The sequence below is a fragment of the Agelaius phoeniceus genome, chromosome 1, assembly GCF_051311805.1.
Source record: "Agelaius phoeniceus isolate bAgePho1 chromosome 1, bAgePho1.hap1, whole genome shotgun sequence".
Classification (NCBI taxonomy): Eukaryota; Metazoa; Chordata; class Aves; order Passeriformes; family Icteridae; genus Agelaius; species Agelaius phoeniceus.
This window is the reverse complement of record NC_135265.1, coordinates 129,610,167-129,632,645: the sequence shown is the minus strand read 5'-3', so window position 1 is coordinate 129,632,645 and position 22,479 is coordinate 129,610,167. Positions and strand designations below refer to the sequence as shown.

Sequence of the window (22,479 nt, the reverse complement as noted above, 5' to 3'; positions counted from 1 at the left end):
AGGGGAATGAGGTCTCACTTAGATCTTTTCTAACTCTGATTCTTTCACCTTAATAGTATCCCTTCAATACTTTTAGAAATATTATTTATATATTGTATACTACATGTATGGACAAATGTATACATTCACACTAAAAAGTTAGGATGCTTAGCCATTTCAGTAAACTATCAGAACTCTGGGAAAGCAGAGAACTGATTATGGAACCATAATTTGATCCAGAGTTTCAAGAAATTTATTTTATGGAGATGTATTTCTCCTATAGGAAGCTGGTCAGCCCTGCAGAAATGAAAAAAAAAAAATTAGTAACATTTATGAGTTATTTTAGTACAAAGTAGAATCATACTCTTGCAGACTGAAGAAGTGATTTGTATACATTTATTAGAAAAACAGGTTAGCTTTCTTGTTTGTCAAATGCAATTTCTGCCTCAGTAGCTCTTTATATAAATTATGTCTTAGGTCAGGATAAAAAAAACCCCATTTCCCTAGATTTGAAGGCTTCTTTTTTATATATGACATCTGCCATCAATAGGAGTTTTGCTAGAAACCATGAAGATCCCTAAAACATCTGTGTTATATGTGGGGAAAATGCATGAGTTGGAAAAAGGGAGAGAATGCAAACAGCTGTATTTTTTTTGGTGTCAGAACACAGCTAAGGCAGGAACTGGAAAGTGTTCTCAGATCTAGCAATAGAAATGAAACCAAAAATAAAGTAATTAGACAAGCACAAGAACAGTTCATTAAATCTGTTTTTGGGTGCTCATGCAATTTTGGGTCACATGATTTTTTCCCCCCTACATGTTCCTCTTTCTTTCTATTAATCATACAGGAAGGAAAAGGTGTCTAGCTTTCCAAATTGCACTCCTTAGTCATCTACATTAAGGTGGGATGAATCTGGTTGTCTTTGTTTTTAAGGTCAAACAATCTAAATTCAACTTCTGAATTTGCCTAAAATCAGTAACACCTTCATTTTTAAGCATAGACTTCCCTAAGCAAGGAATACTTAGAAAAGCCCAGAACTGGCAAATGAGGTAGAAGGCAGCACTGGAATTTTATTGCAGACTAAGCAAGCTGTATATATTGTGTAATATTCAGAAGAAAAAAAGATATGAGAAATAATTAAAATTATACATTTTATGTAATTATTTGCAAGTATTCTATGCCTTGTCATATTTAAATAATACTTCCCATATTGCCTTTCAGCTAATGTATTAAAGATAATTCCACAGAGAGGTTTGAGAAGCCGTAATTTATACTGAGCTAAGGAAATTAAACAATAAGTCAAAGTTACTCATGTTAGAGATGTCTTAAAAATAACTATACTGGGAGGTATACCCAGTTGTGAGGCATATTTACTTATTCATTTCAAGAATTAGTACTGTTGTGGTGTGGTCTATCATAATAAATAACAATAGGTTTTCAAATTATGATTTTCCTATATCCTTTGTCTAATTTGTTTGTTTTTTTTTCCCGTCTTACTCATCCTCAAATGCGCAATGTGTGTGTGGTCAGTGCCAGCTTTTGTATGTGTCCATACCAGCCCTAACAGTAGGATTTCCCAAGTGAGCATATGGCACATTTCCTAGTATCCGTGTAAGGAACAAAGTTAGACCTACCATTGTGTTATCTGAGTTTTAAAAAATGTAGAGTTATTTTGTCAGTAAAAGTATTTATTGTAAGTCGTCTGACATTTAACTTTCGCAAGTCTTTATTTTATCATTTTGCAGGTTTAAAATTTTATTTAAAAAAACTGATTAAAATACAAAATATCAGCTTCCAAGTATTTTATTTGTAGAATATATTCTTTCCTAAGCAGTAAGTATGCAGGCAAAAGATGATGTTTAACATGTTGGCCACTTTCTAGGAAGTTTTAAAGGTGTCCTGATCAGTGGATCATGATTATTTCTTTCATTTACTTAGACCATGATGAGATGCAGGGAAATGAGTTGTGTCCTCACAGAACTAAGCACACCTAATAAAGGACAGTTGGCACTTTTCTACTTAGGGAGTCCAAAGCTGCCCTGGAATTTACCGTCAAGACTTAGCTTTTTGGGCTGGTGTACTTTGTACTCCTTGACTTCCTTGAGAATCTATAGATGTCCAGGTTAGTTTTGCTTTTATTAAAAAGTAGACAGTTGTTTACCTTTTTTCTCTGTGTGTCGAAGACATAAGTACTGAGAATTTTCAGAGATGGGAATATCCAGATACCTGTAAAGGCACTAAAGGTAAACTGACAGCTTACTTTATCCTCAAAGTAAGTAGGTTAATGAGAGCATCCTCCTTACCATTTTGGGTGTTGTTGTACTTGCTGGGCGAGTTCGTGACTGAGGAGCAGAGCACAGGCTGCTTCCGCTGGCACTAGAGCAGCTCCAGTATCTGGGAACGTGCTAGAGGCACAGTGTTGAACTGTGCTTTTGGGCCTTAATCCAAAGGCTGTTGGCATGCAGTGTTATCTCTGATCTCACTGGAATTAGGCTACTTAACACTTGATGCTACAAGGAATGTATTTCAACAGACTTTGGAATGGCAAAGTTCTAGTATCCTGCACAGCAAGTAAGACAAGGGCTTGGGGTCCACACTTCCTGTGTGGACTACTGACATTATTCTTACCTGCAACCTTAATCACATCACTTAAGCTTCATATCTTAAAGCATTTAATAGAGAATATGCTTACAAGGTTTGTAATAATTAACTCTTTTTTGATGCTTATTCTAAGAATAAATTATTATTATTTCATTGTTCGATATTAATGTTGGTGGAACAGGAGATAAACTTTTGTGAGTTCTTTCTGCATGGGATGCCTCTAATAGAAAATCTGATAGAAAATGAAGAAGGGGGAGTTAAATACACCTGGGAGGCAGTTCCATGAGCTCCAGAATCAGTACAGCCTATAGTGGAATATCATGTTTTTTCATCCTAATTCTTCTGTGTTGTGGTGGAGGACCACAATAATTTATGCAACTTTTCCTATCACTTTTGATAATTTTGCCTAAGTTCAGATGGCAGTGTTGTGGCTATTTGCTGACCATGCTCTGACTGTCTTTCTGCTGTAAAAGTCAATGAGTAATTGTTCTCAGTTCTACCCACTCTTCCTCCATGCACACTGACTTGGGCCTTTGTCCTCCTGTGATGACACAAATTTTCACAGAGATTGCTGGAATTTAACTATATAAATACTTATGCCCTATGAAATTACCCAGTCACCTCAAGCATATTAGTCATGATGATAGATGGTAGTATGGAGGAAAAAAGGGATAAACAGATTGTCCAGATTTCTAAATCTCATCTATTGGCCCAAACAGTGTAACTTACACTAAAGGAAGAGTATAGATTAATTTAAATGGCTACATGGGAGAATTATGAAGAGGGATACTGAGAAGAATTAAATGGAGTGCCTCAAAAAAGATATAAAGAAATGTGAAGATGCTGAGAATAAAACAGAAGAAAAAACCCCAATATGTTATGGTGTGAGATGAGGATGAATTTACTTTCTTTTACATTACTATACTTTAGTAGTGGATATTTTCTGTAACGAGCTTTGCTCTCTTAGCTGGAATTTCAGTATCTTCCATTGTAGATCTGTGACCTGACTACCAAGGATTAAAATCAGTATCACTTTTCCATTCTTGATTAATGTTTAACTCAGTGAATTAAATAGTTCTTTCAATATTTAATTATTTTACGGGAGAGAGAACAGTGTCAACAGCAAAGACAAATTCCCTTAGGAATAACCAGGGGCATGTTGATAAAAACTTTGTGGCCATATTTTAGGAAGCCAGTAGAGAAACCTGGGACTCAGTTTTCCATGCTTCCTAACACTGTTCTAACGGCCCAGCTACCTGTAATAAGAAGAATGGTGCATTTTGAATGACTGCTCAGGCACCAGCAGAACAAGAAGATTCATTTTTACAGGTCTTGGACAGAGACTGATGCTTCCCTGTAGCCTGGATTTAGGTACTTTTATCCTTTTGGGTTTGAGGCTTTATTAGTGTCCCTTTCTTTATTATTTCCTATAGTAAATATTCAGAATACTCGCTTCTATGAGTGCTGTTATGTGTTTAAATTTCTTGTTATGGATTTTGCATTAGATAAACTTCTCTTGTGAAACTGAACCTTTGAACATTGACGTGATGAAATACAAATGGGTGTGTGCTTTATTCCAAAAGAAAGTCTGTTTGCATTTCACTTGCAGTAGTGAAGTGAAATGCCCATCCTTGAATGGAATTTCCAATTGTCCTTAAAATCATGTCCTACCTGGGAGCATCAGTTTGCTGACCCAAAAGGACTAGTCTTATAAACAGTAATAATACAACACTATTTAATGTCCAAGGCCGCTGTTGTTAACTTACCTCTTTGAAAAGAATTTGTTCAGAGATTTATTCTTCTCAAAATGGATGTCAGTCAAAATTTTTTGATCATGAGTATTTAACTAAGTGCTTTGATAAGGGCATATTGGAGAGCGATGGTGGTGTTTATAAATACAGGTACTTATGTGCTATTAATTACAAAGTTTTATGTAGTATCTAGATGGAAAAAACAGTAGACATTAGACTTTCTGTACATTTCAAAAATCCCACTTTTATCCCCAAACTCCAAGTGACTTAGCTCTACAATTTTCTTCTACATTTCCATCAAACTATACTTACATACTATCCTGTAGATTAAAATGGAATTGAATCCAAAATTGTTCTTGATAGTATCTTTTATCATAGAAAAATCTTTGTCCTATAAGCTGTAATGTATAGCTTTAATAAGTTTGTATGACTCTACCTTGTTTAAACTACAACGTCCTGTGAAATCTTTTTTGTATGCCTATAATAAGAAGTGATGCATGTAAGTAATGTTGGAGATAACATATTTATATATATTGTCAACTTTCTTGTATAATAGATTTACATTTCTGAAATCTAGAATCAATTCAAGGAAGTTTAATCTTATGTTTGAAATAGAAATATTTCATATAAATTTGAAAACCTCATATTTGGGAGATTTCTAGTTAACTTTTCATCTTAAAAGCTTGTATCTGGTGGACCTTTATTAAGATTCAGTTTGGCTACAGAGAAAGGTATCTGTATGGACCTCAATGTAGCTTGGCTTAATGGATCCAATGATGCTTTCTCAGGCTTGTCTTTTCATTTTGAAATAGGCTGTCAACCATGTCAGGTAGTTGTTCAGACTATCTAGTACTCATTTTGCTTTTTCTCTGCAGTATCTTTAAAGTACTTGGTCTTCATTTCCATAAAATCCTTGATAAAATTTGCGTGAAAATGAAATATATTATTATGAAACCATAAATAGCAAGAGCATGTACACATATCTTTTTGCAAGTATAAATACACCAAATGCCATAATAAAGATCACTGTCAAAATTATTTTAATGAGGCCCTCAGAGGATAGGAAATGCTAGAAACAGAAGTGTTTAAGCAGTGCTTGGCTTACCTGGTGCTTATTAAGTACACAATTAGGGGTGTTCCAAAAGAAAGAAGCCTGTGCATATCAGACATCTTTTTCTTCTAGTGTGGATATTAAAGAGTATAGACTGAGAGCCTGAAGAACAGAAAAGGAGATCTCTAGTTAAATATCAAATAGGCAGAAAAGTAATCCCTGTCTTTTTCAACATTATTATCTGAAGCTTTTAATTTGGGAACGCTGAGGGTATAATTTCCTGAGCCTTAGAAATTACGCTGAATCACTGCCCTTCCCAACAGGAATTTTTCAGTGTAAGAAACAGTGACACATTTGAAGATCTGTAACAGCACTGAAATACGGTAAATAGTACCTGTTCCATTTTGTTCACAAACAATATCCATGTACAGACAATACATTTTATGTGTGGTTCTACTGACTTCTTTTGATTGTCAGTTTCATTCTGGTTCTCAAAGGACAGGTACTTCAGTGGGCAGAGCCTACTCTGCTCCTGCTCCTTCATTCCATTCCCTCCAGCCTCTTCTTGTTAGGTCTCCTTACTTCCTTGATTCTTCCCAGATGAATGATGACATTTTGGAAAAGGTGGAAGTACCTAAAAGAGATGTTAGTAGACGTCCACATAGTAGGGTCACTACACTACCCTAGACCACATAATAAAATACAGGAAACAATAGCTTATTGGCTAAAGGGTCTCTTGGAGTGCATTAGAAGGGTCAGGAAAGAAAAGCAATTCTATTTTATTCTGTTCCATTCTTTTTTTTTTGAAATAAAAAATAGTATTTTAAATCAATAGTACAGTAAATTTTGATGAAAATTCTAGATGACCAAAAACATATGCATTTGCACAAATGCCATTTTTTCATAGCTGAATTTTCTGCTAGCAGCAACTATGAAGTATTTGCCTTTAAAAGTATTCTTTTACATCCCTATGAAACATTTTACATGCATGAGTATCTGCAGGGTACTCTTTATTCCTTACTCCAAAATAAAAATAAAAAAACCATAAAGTTATAATATGTTTCTTTTGTCTATAGTTTTAGGACAATCTTAAAAAAAAATAAGGAAGAGAAAAAAATAGAGTGTATGCCCTAACTTCCATTTTAAATATCTGAGAATGAAGGCATAGAAAGATGAATGTCAAATGTTCAGCACTTTGTTGCAACTACAAGAGCATTTTGACTGTGATGCCCATTTATAAGGCATGCAACAAAAGGGTAATGTGCTTGAAATGTATGATAAAATACTGGTCTTGTATCTACTCCATGGCCAACATTGCCTCTGAACTGTGAAGTGGTGCATATTATACTGATTGGAATGACTTGAACTTTTGTGACAAGATGACTGTTTCTTGGAACAGATTAGAAAATTTGGGTTTTTTGGTGGAATGAATGTAAAGGCAAATTTTCCTGCATTACAAACATGACTTCTCTGTAATATAAGTAAGGTGGTTACCAAGAATTACTTTTTCATTTTATTATAGTAAGATAGCCACAAATGTCCATTGTTTCCTACTTCAGGATCTCAAAAGTTACCAGCTTTGGCAGACATAGAGCCTATTTCTTTTATCATAAATTGTAATACATTGCTCAAATACAAATGCTTTCATAATGCACAGTATGCTATGGACAGAAAAAAAAGTATTAAAACTGTTTTGGGTAGTACTTGGTAGGTTTTCACATGAGTTTTGCAAACAGATTTATTAGTAGATATTTTCATGATTTGTAAAAAAATATTTAACATGGGTGGTAGGAGGGAGTCACATATATCCCTTTTACAGGGGCCAGGAGATGAATTTCTTCCCATTTCTTTTTTTCTGATAAAATCTGTGTTGTAGCTGCCATCCTTCTGGCCAAAGAAGCTTGGATGGCTTCTTCCTCCTGAGCACATCAACACACTTGAATTAGCTGGAAAGATGCTTTTTCCCACATCATCTGAGATTCAAATTGCTTTCAGTGAAAGAGCTTTAATAATAGACCTCGTTTTATGTTTGTTTACTTGGAGATTTTGTAATAAGTGCTAAGACGTTAAAAGCTGTGGATAGAAAATGAAGTATTATAAAGAAAATATTTTTAGTTGTTATTCTTTAATTTGACAATGATAAACTATTTTCTGTATTGTTATGTAACATCATCCTCTGGCACAAGCATTGAAGGAAAAGAAAAAATGGTTTTTAGTCAGGGATACTTATTTTCTGTACGTTTCATGGTATTCACAGTGCATACTATGTTGCAAAAGCTCACTCTGTTCCGTTAGATGACTGATTCTGCTTCTTGCTCTTTGATATCTGATACTTCTGTGTACCAGTACACAGGCTCCTAAAATAGTGGGTTTTCCAGGAAGCAGATGGGTTTGGAGCACCCTAAGAAGTGATTGATTTTTCTCAGTTCTATCATGGCTGATTCAGTGCAATAAACTTTTAAAAAATACTGAAGACATTTCATTTTGTAATGCAGTGCTTATATATAATGCAGCCATTCCTTTTAGTAATTGCTCAAGTTTGCATGGTAAATCATTGCCTTGATGCTGTATGTACAATCCCTGACAGAGTGGTTAGGTATAGAATGTATACTGTTTGCTTCAGTCATGAATCGATACTACATTTAAATGTTTGCACTAAAATCCTGTTATCTCAGATACAGTATAGCTTTTCAGATATGAGACAAAAGATCTATTGTTACAGTCTCAGTGCTACATGTTGTTTATTATGTGCATATTTTTTTTAGAGTGGTCTTTCAGTCCTTTAGAATTGCCATTACATTATGAAAAAATTAAGAATTCTACATACATGGTCACGGATATTAGTCATTTTTACAGGGGAGGGAAGGAGGAGGGGAAGATGCAGAAATCCTCCTCCTTTTAGATAGTAGTAACAGTGTGAGGATGCCTTGTCCTCCTTTTTTTTACTTCTGAGATTTTATTGCTGGCAGCCAGATGTGCTGAAACTCCTGACGACAGCATCTATTCACTGCGTGTTTTTAATAGGCTTAGAGAAATATGAGTAGAGTACATGAAAGCAGCTCAGCTTCACACTTCAGCTGGGAATGCCCAAAAAGCTTACTGCTGTTTAGAATTCTTGCTACAGTCAGGAGAAAGCTGCTCGGGTACTAAATCTTCTACGACTGAATTAGAAGAATAATGACTGTACAATTAACTATCAGCCCCTGCTCATTTAGGCACAGTTTTTACAGAGATCAGGAGAAATATGGAACTTGATTGGCATATTTGTATTTGATGGTGTGTACAAAATAGATGACTTTTAAGACAGGTGGTGAAGAAAAATAGAAGGGAAAGAAAGGGAGAAAATGCAATTTGAAACACTGCGCCAGGTCTGCAATTCTGTTTTATCTCATTTTCATGGGGTTTTCTCATCCCCTCCAAATATTTTACAAAATGATCTTTTTGGACAAACGTTGAACAACACTAGGTAAGTAGAAATGAAATATTTTTGCTTTATCATTTCTCCTTTTGTGCTGATGGCAATCTATCTGCATGCTTTTCAGTGGGGTACTTTTATAACTACACTCCTAGATATTAATATTTTCATGGTAGCAGTGAGTCTGTTAGTGTTTTTATGTTTTATGTAAGGATTTACATGATAACTCAATCTGCAGAAATAAAGCCAGCAAAGATAGAATAAAATATTTAAGATGGTTATGTATCTTTCAAGTACATTAGCTGCCATTAGAAGCTAGCATTATTAGCTGTAATCCTTAAAGCATATTAAATATTCATAAACAAATTTGTCAGAGAAAATGATTTCTATGTGGATATGGCAGTGAAAAGATTAAATGCTCAGAGATGTGTCTGTTTAACCATGCATAATTTATTGGAAGATGCAAATTAGTAGTCCTGCATACCTTTTGCAAAACAGAAAGCAGTTCCTTATTGTAAAAAGATTTAGATCCTGTGTGTAATGCTTTTCAATAATGTTTTTAACTGGTCAAATTGTAGCTGATTAGTGGATGCTTTGCAGCAGGTCAGTCAGCCCTGTAAGGTATCCTTTTGTGAATAGCTGTTGTTTTGTGGGAATTTAAAATGATAAGGTGAACTTGTTGTTTATTGGTGTGAGAATTTTTGAATAGGTTTCTTAGGACTTTTGGAGGGGCAAAATTAATTAATAATGCCACATTTCTGTGTCATTATTCATTAAACATATTATAGTGCTGACATTTGGAACTTTTTCATACTGCTATTAAATATTAAACATAAAAATATTAATAATTTTATCTAAGAGAGTGGAAGTGCAGGTCAGGAAGAAAAAGAATCCTGTAGTTTTTTATAAAGATAGTGCACTGATGGAAACATTCTGGAAAAAGGGTGGAAGTAATAGGCAGAGACTATATCCAGCATTTTAATCTTCTTCTCTGCCTCTGTGGGAGAGATCTCTTTTAAATGGGATATAATTTCTTAACTACAGGGATATTTGCACTTGATACTTCAGAAGATGGTTATAATTTTATTTCCCATAATTTTGTTGTAAGGATTCTCTCCCTTACTGCTGATATTTCCTTTTAAAATCTGTTGATATTTATTTAATGTTACTGTTCTCAAGTTTTGTTACCTTGGTTATGAATTTCTAATTAGGTATGTAAAATTATGTAGGTAGTTTTAGTAATCATAATCACAGTTATGAATTAAGGTATTTTTAGGTATATATGAAATCTGTATTCAATGAGATTTTTCTTATATCCCTTTGGTACACTGTGAAATATTTGAAGCTCTACAAAATGGAGCAATAATTTACGTATTATCAGCTGGGATTGTAAAACTGCATATTTCCAAGTGCATAGTTTCAGGCCTGCAGCAACCAGCAAAGCCCTTAGCAACTGTTCTAATCAGCCACCATCCCAGTCCTGATTCCCTGGATCAGCTTTTGCAGATCAGAGTACATGCTTTTTGTAGATTGAGGTGCACGCTTTTTGAAAAATTTTTTTTACAGATACATGTACGTGGTGCTTTTTGCTGTTTATTTTGCTTGTGAGACCTGGGCAAAAGCTGTATACAGTGTCAGATAAAAAGACAGAGTTATTTTATTCATTTGCTGTGCCTTAGAGTATATTTAGGAGTATATTTATTCTAGAAGACTGGCAAACAAGAAAGGATTCTTAGGAAATTGAACAGACCTCCTACCTAGTATGGCCTGTTTTGCTTAGGAGGAGAATACTCCTGTATTTATAAGGAGCAATGTTGTGTTTTTCTAGGTATCAATGCTTTTGGCCTCAAGAAAACATTGTGCAATTTTTAAACAATATGCAGCAGTAATTGTGAGAGACTAATTCATGCTTTCTCTGTCTTCTGAAAATAAAGTTATGTGAAAGTATTTTAAGGTTTTGAGTAAAAAGATTCTTTCTTCCAAAGATCTATTTGTATTTTAAATCTGATCTTGATAAAAGGTTTTTGAAGAAGTCATCTATTAGTCACTAAAAATCTCACTGGCATTTATTACAGAGGGTAGTCCTTTGATTGTCTTACTGATTTTAAAAAAATCTGGTTTATTTTTTTTAATTAAATGAATGTAGTATGTAATTTAGATAGGTTTTTCATTTAAAGCTTTGCAGGATAAATGTAAGGCACTTGCTAAAAGCTAATTGTTCATGCATTAAGAGTTAATGCTTCAGAACTGTGGTGTACCTCCCACATGTAAGTCTGCTTTGATGAGGTATAGTCAGCTCTATCTCTTTAGTCTTCAAAGTTATATATTTTGTCCTTTGATGATCCTTTCTCTTTTGAATAAGGTTTTTTCTGTTTTTACATCTGAGAAGTACAAGTCAGAGTCCAGAAAGATAACGGCTGACATTATGCACAGAGTGATTAACTGCTACTGCCACAAAGTAATAATGTCAAGAAAACAGCTTCATGCATACAAATTGTACAGTTGATAATAGAGTGTAAAACAAAGTCATAGGAAAGGAGGTGGTATATGGATGATTTTAATTGAATAGACATTCCTCTTAAGTTTCACATCATTTTTTCTTGGAGTTCTTGTTCTTCAGTTCTTCAGAAAGTTTAGACATACTGAGATTTTGTTGAAGGAAAGATAGGGATCTTGGGCTTTGCTTTCTCTTGCTATGCTAACCATTGACAGAAACATACATTAAACTGTTTTTTATCATTTCCCATAAGAATTTTGTAAGAGTTGGGTTTTTATTTGCATAGTTCTGGCTTTGCAGTAGCTGATGTGAGAGGCCCCAAATGATATTAAGGTCCTTGTGAGTTAGATTGATTTTAGTACTTAAATGGTTTTAGTTATCCCCTCCCAGCAGCCTCTAATGGAGGAATATTGCTGCTGAGTTCTCCTCTGCCAGCTACAGGGCAGCACTTTGCTGTAAGATGCTATTGTGAGTGTAAAAGAGAAAGCTGGTTTGCTGGGCCTCCCTCTTGCTCCTACACAGCTCTGTCTAACATTACCAACTCCAGCCAGCTGAAGGAGTAAGAGCTATCATTTTACCTCAAAATTGTGTTGGGGATTGGGGTGCTATTTCCTGGGTAGTAAGTTATTTTTTATTAAAAAATTATTAGAATGGCCTCATGTTGGGAAACCATAAGAATTGTTCTGTATTTTGAGCATTTGGCAAATAACTAGTTTATGGAATAAATTCATCATGTGTCCAGAAAAGAAATCAAGAGACCTTTTATGAAAACACAGTATGTGCTTGCATTACATCCAAATTTTACAGCAGCATCTAAAGGAGGTTTGCTTTTTGTGCAGTCTAAAATTTTTCTGATTACTTTCACTGACATGCTATTTGTTCAAATGACAAAAAACAATGAAATAAGTTTTAAAATTTATTTTAAACCTTTAGTAAATTAGTTAGCTGGATTTTCAGATTTCCATCCTTCATTTTGTGTTTAGTCTACAAATACTGTGCTGTTGGATGCTCTATTTGTAGCAACATGCTTTTAGAAGTCACAATTGCTTTGGGCAGTATTGAGATTAACACATTACTGCATACTGGCAAGCATCTTTTGTGACTCAGCTTGGTAGAAAATGTACAGAGGACTATCAATCCAATTTTGCAATTGCAGTTTATATTAGAAGCTTTTCTCATCAAATGGAAAGTGGTCCATTCACCTAAACTTGGTTTCTCACATGACATATTGTTAGGATTTTTTTACAGTTCTGTGAAAGTCAGTTTACTGTCTAGCTTGGCCACACAGGGGCATAAGATAACTAACATATTGAGCCTAGAACCAGTACAAAGATTGTTCACCAAATTCTGTGTACAAGAGACTTAGGAATTGTCTCATTTTGAAATTAGAAACACCTAGCTTAAAAAAAACAAATTGTATTTTCTTTCATTAAATTAAACTCCAGTGTTTTTGAAGACTCTTAAGAGTTTTCACTTTTGAAATCCCTTGGTAAGCATCTTTTACATATATATATACTGATTTTTAAAAGATGAATAAAACAACAAAATAAATTAGTTACTTGGCAAAACTAGACATTTCCACTGAAAGTATCATTTTAGCAGAAACATATGATTTCTTTTCATTATTTAATTTTCTGTTTTGTTTCCTCCAATATATCTAACCAATATATATAGTAGCTATTTACCAAAGGTCCATTTTATAATGAAGCCATCAAATGATGTCAGGAATTACTGACAACAGGCAATTGTTATTTTTTCTGGTGTTGACAATTATTACTTTGACATTGAAGGAAAATGATAATTTTCCCTTCCTTGTTAGGAAAAAAAATTGTCAGAATATTTCTGTAGAATAGATTTGAGTTTTTTTTTTTCCCCTGACTATATTGGTTCAATGTAGCAAGAGGTTTTCTAATACTCTAAGACAATGTTGCATTTTCAAATATTACTAGTCTAACAGCCAAGAAGAAAACCACCATAATGGTGTTAGAACTGACAGTATATTGTCCATATTCTGTGGTGCAATACTGCTGAATACTGTAATTGAAACTGCCTCTTCCCCCTTTTCAAAACTAGCTTGTCTATAGCTACCTTTAAAATTCTATTTTGCTGGGATTTTCACATCTGCTCCTTTTTACCTCCACACTAGATTAATAGAATCATATTTTAAGTATATTCCTCAAATTTGTAGTTGATGTGCTTTCTCAAGTAAAACATATACAGTGTTCATAAATACATTTATTTGTATTCCTGCTATGTAATTTTTCCTTAATTTGTATTTCCTTATTTGTATATAATACATATTTCCTTAATATGTATTAAAGACATAGCAAAGCTATTTCCTCCTCTTGTTCTTAACTGTCTATATCTTGCCTCAGTCACAAACAGAATTCCAAAACTAAGCTGATTCCAGTTCTAGATCTCTGTATTACTGTAGGAAACTTGCCCATGTCAAATAGTCCTCTATCTTATTTTCTTCCTAAAATTAGAGAAATAAGCCATATTCAGGTAAATCCCTATGTGCATATATATCTATCTATATATGTGAACTTCTCTAAACACAAAGGGAAGACTGGCAGCTGGGAAAGCAAGTTTAAAAGGCAGAGAGAAATAATACAGCTGTGTATTTGGTCTTTTCTGCACCTTTGCCAAACATTCCTCACAGAGAACTCTTATGTCCTCTTTGCGCTGCAAATAAGTGTATCTAACTTCATCAGTCCTTTGGCCCTTGATTAGCCTTTTTGGGACAAAGTGGGACAAGTAGTATGATTTTTCTCATCTTCTCATGTTTCTGTTTTCTTTGGAGGAAGCAGCTCAAAGTACTAACTTGCCGCAAAGCTCTTTCTTTCTCACAGGAAGTTGTGTATTCCATCCCGTCTAGGTGGCTGTTGGGTTTTGGGTTTGTTTTTAAGTCCCTATTTCTAGGAAAAACCATCCCTGTAACATTCTGTTACAGATATTTTCAGAGACAGAAAAGTAAGAGATTTCCTTACAGAGCCATTTCTTTTCCCATCTCTTCCAGCTCTGGGGAGAGATACCTTCTGTTACTTCCACCTCAGTTGCTACAGATTTAATAAGGTGACATATGCTTCCTCCATGCATCTCACAGAGCTGTGGATATTTGCAGCCATAACAGGTTTCTCTCTATTCTCATTGTGCATCAACTGCTGTTATCTGATGATGGCAATAAAATCCTAGCTGGCATATGATCCTAACCTCCCACCAGGAAGAAAAAAGAGGATGGATCAGAGGTGGATAATTTGTCTCAATTCAGCTAGTATGTTAAATTCAGAAATTTAAATAATCCTAAATTTAGAAATGATTAAATATGCTTTAAAACTTGATTTTTTTTCCCCACCTGGGTGAGAGCAACAGAAATCTAAGGAATAACTGAGTTACCAAATACAACCTTTTGAAGAGAACATGTAAAAAAAAAATCTCTTTCTATTCTTGAATAACTCAGATGATTCCTGTCATTTCTCAGAACAGCCCAATAAGATGTGGGTATTATCTTCTTTTTTTGGAAAAAGAAAAGGCAGAGAGCATGATATTAAAAATGACTATGATATTGTATAGTTGAAGCATTTAAGAGATTTGTTCAATGCCAAGAGCCCAGTATTTTATGGGAACTGCATGTTCCAACATCCAGAAATCAAGGTTGCTAGTCTTGACCCTTGAGTGGGTAATAGGTGCATCCTATTATCCACTCAAGAGTCAAGACTAGGGCAGAGCAGGGCAGAGCTGTGGTGACTACAACAATAAGGGGCCCTATGTATCCGTTTTACTCTTCTTCAGGGTGCTGTCACTCTGATAAAACTGCCATGAGTACTAAGCAAGTCCTCCCTCGGCTGGGAGTTAGTTTTTTGTATTGGTGTGCAGCAAAGTCAATGTCAGACTGTTTCCTGTAACTGGTCAGAGTCATATACATAAATATTTCATTTTCCCCAGCTATATGGTCAAAAGCTTCTAGTGAGAGTCTTCACCAATCCTTCTTTGCTTGTTACCAAGTATGTTAAAAATCATAGAATATTCTGAGTTGGAAGGGACCCACAAGGATCACAAAATTCCAATTCCTGGCCCTGCACAGCTCCATCCCCAGGAGTCACACCATGTGTCTGAGAGCACTGTCCAAACACTCCTTGAAAGTTGGCTGATGCTGTGACCATTTCTCTGGGGAGCTGTTCCAGTGCCCCACCACCCCCTGGGGGAAAACCTTTTTGTGATATCCAACCTAAACCTCCTCTGACACAATTCCAGTCCATTCCCTCAGATCCTGTCACTGGGACCACAGAGCAGGGATCAGTGCCTGCCCCTCCTCTTCCTCTCATGAGGAAGTTTAACTGCAATGAGGTCTCCCCTCAGTCTCTTGAACTGACCAAGTGACCTCAGCCACTCACATATATGGCTTCCCCTCAAGGCCCTTCACTGTCTTTGTTTCCCTCCTTTGGATGCTAAGAGCTTAATCTTTCTTATATTCTTGGGTCCAAAACTGCACAAAATAATGGTTAACAGCACTCTCATAGCCCTCACCTTCTTTACACTCCTTTATCCTTTTAGCTTTTTCCATTTTGTGTTAGTAATCACATGCACATTTATGGTAAGATGTGCCTACTAATGGCACTATCCCTTTAGCAGGTCAGGAACAGTACTTATACTGCATGGTAGAAATATGGGGCTTTGAAAAGCAAAACTTTCCTTTCCAGCAAAAAAAGCTATGTCTTCACTTTGTTCCTTGATTGAGAAGTTTTACTGCTGTTCCCACCGCAGTTACTTATTTACTGAAGCAGTGGAAAGAAGACCATTTCTATTGGTGTGAGTTTCATTATTTCTTTCTGGATAGAAAGCACAGATGGATAGAATAGCACAAATAGCATTGGGATGTTTGGCTGTGTAGGTCTGGCTAAGCTGGGGAGAATGGAAGGGAGGAGTACTGCAGTTACTCAGCTCCTTTCCTGTCAGGTGTGATGGGACTGTCAGTCACTATTTATGGACCCATCATCCCTTTATATTTCTCAGGAGTATACTCTGGATTTTCCACTATAAAGGCAGAATGAAGGTTTACTCATAGAACTGTGTGAAACACTGTGTTTCAAAGTGGTTCAAGAAAGATTGGTATTGAGCCCCAAATGATTTACAGGGTTCTGAGAAAGAAATCAATGAATATAATATTGACCCCTGAAAAATTGTGAAATCTGAGATGAGTTTGGAGGTAATGGCATAATTTTAACTTTACCCTGAGATAAAAGGTTTGAAGCATAAGCTGGAGGTATTTCAAGTCCTTGGCTTCACTTCAGCATGTGCTTAGCGATAGGGAGGGAAAGTCAGCCTTCTGAAAGCTGCTTTTTTGGTTCTGAACCTGAGAAGGAAAAATATGAGATTGAGAAATGAAATAAAAATGTTATGTATTGGAGAAATTTGTCCCAAAGTTGCCTAAGTTTGAAAGAGATTAGCGATTGAAATGCTGAAACTTTAACTTTGTTTATTTTATAATAAGAATTGAGCTGGATATATTGCACATCAGAGGGAATTTGCATGGTGTCTTTATTTATAAGAATAAAAATATGTCTTGATTAATACCTTGCTGCAATATTTGAGTCATTTTTCTGATTAAGATATACTTCCAAATTCACATCTTCTGGTATTCAAGTCAATTTTTTGTCGTGAAACTTCATGAACATTTTGAATAAATAAGTTTTAAGCCCTTGTGTCTTAGAAAGTGGTAGTCACATATGTAATAATAGGAATAATAAACTTTGGTTGGTAAAGGTATACAAAACTAAGTTGACAAGCAAGTAATGCAATTATAATTCCTTTAAGACAGTTTTCATTATTAACCTTTAAAATAGAACATATAGTCACAGAGAAATGCTCTAAATCAAAAAGTTTAGCCTATGGTTTGACTACTGTGCACCAAATATAAGACCTTTTGGCATGTATTACATGTCATAAATAACACATAGTTTCAATAATAAATAAATATTAGAATAATGAGATAAGAATAGTTTTTTGCAAATTTTAGTATTTTTTTCTCTATATAAGACATTAAAAATAGTTTTAAAGTGACCAAAGGAGATGATGAATAAAACATTAGTAAAAGACAGAACCTCAGAATTTCAGGAATATTGACTATTTCTTGTCCTACAAAATGTGTTTTCCAGTATAGATATACAAGCTAAATTAAAATAACATTAAAATCTTTGCCTGAAACAGGATGTTCAAAATCTCTCCTCCCCTCTTACCTCTCCTCTTCTATACAATGATGTTTCTCTTCATGTTTCTTGATTTTCCTAATATTATGTTTTAGGTGGTTGCTCCTGTGTCTTCAGGTTGCACTCAGAACAAGTGCATTTTGTGTGGAGTTGAGGACCCCAGGGGCAGTCAGTCTTTCATTCACTTAAGGACCTTCATTTTTTCCCTGCTAATGGTGGCATTGTTCTGCTACAAAATTACCAGAACAATGAGTGTTTTAGAGAAAACTCATTTTTTATTGCTCTTCTGTGTCACAGCGACTCTAACACAGTTCAAGCATTATTCAGATAACCTACAGTAAAATCTTCTAAATGCCCTGTTTGCAAGAACTCTTCCAGTAAGACATGCTTCATCTACCTGTCATACTTTGCAAGTTTTTGAGAAGTGTCAGAGAGGACAGAAAAGATTTTAAAATGCAGGAAGGCTTACAATATAAAAAACTGAATAATTCAAATTATTTATGTCCACAAAAGCTTGCTTGTGCTTAACAGATATATTTCATCTTGCAGTTGCTAATTTGTAAGACACGGCATAATCAGAATGTACAAGGACGACCAGAAATCATAATTCAAATTTTTTTTTTTTTAATAAAGCATGAGTAGAAAGTATAGTGTTGTTCAGTCAAAGAACCTGGCAAGTACAGAGGTCTAATTTCTACACTTGCCACTGTCAACATCTCCTTTGTAGTGCCAGAAAATCATGTGAACTTCACAGCTGGAGTTCCCAGGAATATATGTCTTATTTAATGCCTCGTGTGCATCTATGAATTTTGATTTATAAATAATTTAATGCCTCGTGTGCATCTATGAATTTTGATTTATAAATATTTGCAGAGGTCTTATGATCATGAATTTTTGAGTATACACGAATGAAAGTACAAATTAAATTTTCCCTTTTCTTTTGGAATTTAGGTACATCTCTAGGCATTAGAACATGTGGCAGAGTAACTTAAGTACCTTAGAGATACACAAGGATTTTGTGCCTTGCCCTGCATTTGCACCCTTAGTCTTAGCAGCTGCACATTATTTCATATTACTAACCAGATTGTTTCCTTTGGTACTGCCAGCTACATGGCTGATGTATCCTCACTACAGTGAGATTTTTTTTCTTAAGATAGGTCTTTCAGAACTTTTAAATTCAAATATAGAACATTATTCATATACAAATAAAGCATATTCATATACAAATAAAGCAATTCACAAGGGAATTTGTAACAATTGTTAGGATGTACATTCAGCATGTTAAAATTGTAGAGTCATAGAATTCTTTAGGTTGGAAAAGACCTTTAAAGTCATCAGTTGCAACTGTTAACTCAGGACTGCCAAGACCACCACTAAATCATGTCCCTGAAAGATAATAATAATATGATGTAGTTTATTATATCACGTGTAATATATGACACACATATTAATATTATAGACATTGTAATGTAAAATATAAAGTGTAATGGAGGCACTAAAAAATTGGGTAACCATACAAGATACTTGGAGACTATGCTCACAAGATTGCAGTAGCATACAAAAAGAACCTGTTCTCACGTTAAACACAGACCAAAGCTTATTTTTAATTATTAATTAATAATTATTTATTTGTTATCAATTCTGAACAGAATTTTGTGTGGCCTCTTGACAGTATAGTGGTCAAAAAACTGCAAGTCTACATTTTTGTGGATTTTATTATTACTTCCATGCAACTAATGCAAAGGGATTTTTATTGGATTTTGGTCTTCTGATGTAATCCACTATGAGCAAGTCTGTATCTTGGAGTTCATGGCTGAATATAGAAGTAAACCCATTTCCTACTTACCTTTATTTGGGAAGGTTTTAGAATAATCACTGGTGTCTAAATGCTGTCTCAAAAATCACTTTTTTCATGGAAATTATGCAAAATACATTAGTTGTATTTAATTTTGATCACATACAGGTGATATCTGACCTGCACTTTTGGCATACAGAAAGAAGTCTGTTGCATATATTCACCTTGATTGGAGCAAGTGGATATTGAAACCAGAGCTCAGATCAGATTGAGAACTAATCTCAAATCTACTGCTCTTTCAGGCTGATGTGAGATGAGCTAACTAAAGGGAAGAAAGAATTATATTTCTTTTAATACATCTTTGGCAGGACATCAGCTTTACATGAATTATGGGAGTTTCATTATAACAACTCCAAATTTGGAGTGATGTATTTATTATTATTTATTTAGTGGTATTTATGTGATATGGTTTTGTCTCCAGAACGTGATGTTAACTTGAATGAAAATGTGTAGAAAAAGTAGACTGCAATGTAAGGGGTGCTACAGGGCAGAGGTAAGATAGGAAACAGAATTTATTGTATGGACCTATTTACTGAGTTGCAGTTATTTCTGTTTCTTGCCTATCTATATGATTTTCTTCTCCTGCTTTGGTGAAAAAATGCTTCAAAATAATAGAATATCTCATTAAATCCTATGTCATGTATCCCTCGTGCAATGCAAAACTTAAACTATGGCAATAGAGTGGAATATTTCGTTATCTCCATGTACCTAAATAAGATATTACAGAAGCTAATTTCTCTCTTTATTACTTTATATGGGGTTGAATCTGAATTTATTACATAAAAACACTTAATTAAAAGTCCAGTGTCTTTCTTTGCTCATACCACTACTGAATAGCTTACATTTGTTTAAAATTTTAAAATGATTTTGCACTAATGGCCATTGTTAGGTCTTTTTACTTACCAGTAGAGAATGCACTAATTTAAGTTATATAACCAAAACCAAGAGAAGGTAACATGTTCTCAGCCTAAAAAATTAATTTCAATTTTTTTTTCAGAGCTGTACTGGATTAGTCTATGTACTGAGCAGATCTAGAAAGAAAATTTTATTTTCTATTATTTGGATATGTTTTGTACTTAATTACTTCATACAGTGTTATTTTAGAGCATGCTTTAGCAAAGACTGAACTAGATATACTAAATAAAGAAATGCTACAATCATCAATCTGAATGTACTTTATACTGATTGCAAATTGACTAATGCTAGCATGAATCTGATTTTATGTTTATATACCTATATACATCTACAGAAAAAAAAAGAAAAATAGTAAGGACCTTTGCATATAGACTTTGCTGTACTTTAAACTTATTGTGAAGTCCAATTTAGAAGCATTACTAAACAGGAAAAAGGGGGTTCTGCGAGCTGCTGTGATGGAGAATAATGCCAGCATCACAGCAGAAGTCTGTATTAACTCTGCAGTGAAAGCATAGTCTCCATTTCACATGATTATATTTTCTATCTGTGTGCTGATTAGTTCTACTTTCTGCTGCAGGGCTGCTGCATTTTATTTGTGCTATTTAATCATGTATAATAAATAAGGCTGTTTGAATATTTAGCCAGTAATGATACTACATTAATGCAGGTATCCATAAATTATCATGAATTAATTATGGTTCCATAGGTAATGTAATTTTTTTTTTCCTTCGAAGGAGAATATTTAACTTCGTTATTTGTATGAAGGAAAACAATCTCAGGTATTCCTAACATTCTCTCAGGAAAGTTAGATTTATCTGAGTATTTTGAAATCTCATCTTTAATCCTGTAAAATACTATTATAGATATATATAAACTGTGTCTCTTTGTATTTTAAACTCTGTACAAACAGTAAAAGGAATAAGGTATCAGGATAAATTTTCCCAATTTCTTTCTAACTATATGATCTGCTAACTGAAAAAGACTGTCACTGGCTAAGGCTGCTTTCCCTGAATCATTATGGATCTTGATTAGTCAATTAAGATTTTTTTTTTCACTCTGGTGGTTAGTTTTATTTTAATTTTTATATTCAGAAATAATTTATGTGATAAAAGAGGATTCAATATTTATCATTACAGAATGATAGAATGGCTTGGATTGGAAGGGACCTTAAAGATCATCCAGTTCCAACTCCCCTGCCATAGGCAGGGACACCTTCCACTTGACCAGGTTCCTCAATGCCTCATCCAACCTGACCCTTTTTTGTTTTGTTTTGTATTGTATTGTTGTCCTCAGGAAATATAATTCAACAAAGTAGGTGTACATTTTGCCATAAAATCAGTACCTCTCCCAAGCAGCCTTATATTTTTCTGTAAACTGTCTTTCTGTATGTTGATGAAAATTTTGGCTTCTACAGAACTAGTTGGAAAAAGGAACTTTGTATCTGAACTCTTAAAGATGAACATATGTTTATTGTATATCACTTAGAAACTAAGCCTGAGATAATATGGAAAATATTTTAGAAACAACAGTGAACTTTAGATAAACATAATTTGTAGCATGGCAATTTAATGTTTTCCACAAAAAGTCCACAGATGCCTGCTGGGGCTGACCATGACTGGTAGGTTATCAACTAAATAAAAAGATTTGAAGACTGTCTTTGGTTTTGCATAATATTTCTAATTGTTAACTATAAGAGTTAATATGCCATCCAACATGTCTCTGAGACCCTGATACTTGGATCACTGTGCATAATTCTGGAAATGCATTTTTAGCAAATATGGGCTTCAGAAAAAGCATAAGGTAAAAAATTTCAGGAGAGAATTGTAAAGAGAAATGGAAATATGTCCAGGTTAGTTTAGCTAGCATTTAAAAGAGACAGAGTAGCAGCAGCTATATGTATGCAATTACTTAAATGACAAGAAGAAAAAAGATTTATTTGGGAGATATAAAAAAAAACAAACATGGAATGTGGTGTAAAGAGTGGAAGGCTTACACTGAATGCCTATGCAAATTTCTTAACCTACCACAGTATAGAATTAATCCCATAGGAAATGGTATAAGCCTTAAATTAGATTGAGTAAATTCTAGAAAATGTACTGTGGGGAAAGAGCTTTCATTGTCATGGAAACAAACTAGATGATCTAATAAATGTTTTCCATCTCTAGCTGTGTTCTATTTCTGCCATTCACTTTCAGGTGAATTTAGAAAA

The 22,479-nt window shown here is 34.4% G+C and overlaps 1 protein-coding gene across 50 annotated transcripts in view; it reads left to right on the top strand.

Annotated features, from left to right (window-relative positions):
- RIMS2 (regulating synaptic membrane exocytosis 2) overlaps positions 1-22,479 on the top strand; it is a 445,801-nt gene that overhangs the window by 125,149 nt on the left and 298,173 nt on the right. For 3 of the 50 annotated variants that reach the window (XM_077187251.1, XM_077187283.1, XM_077187261.1), the window contains exon 1: positions 8,278-8,848. The exons of 45 other annotated variants lie outside the window; for them this stretch is intronic. In XM_077187251.1, the coding sequence (XP_077043366.1) occupies positions 8,727-8,848 (122 nt within the window). In that variant the 5' untranslated portion in view covers positions 8,278-8,726. Of the gene's footprint in view, positions 1-8,276; positions 8,849-22,479 lie in introns of those variants that run through there. 2 more of the 50 variants (XM_077187248.1, XM_077187264.1) reach the window with 2 other exon arrangements.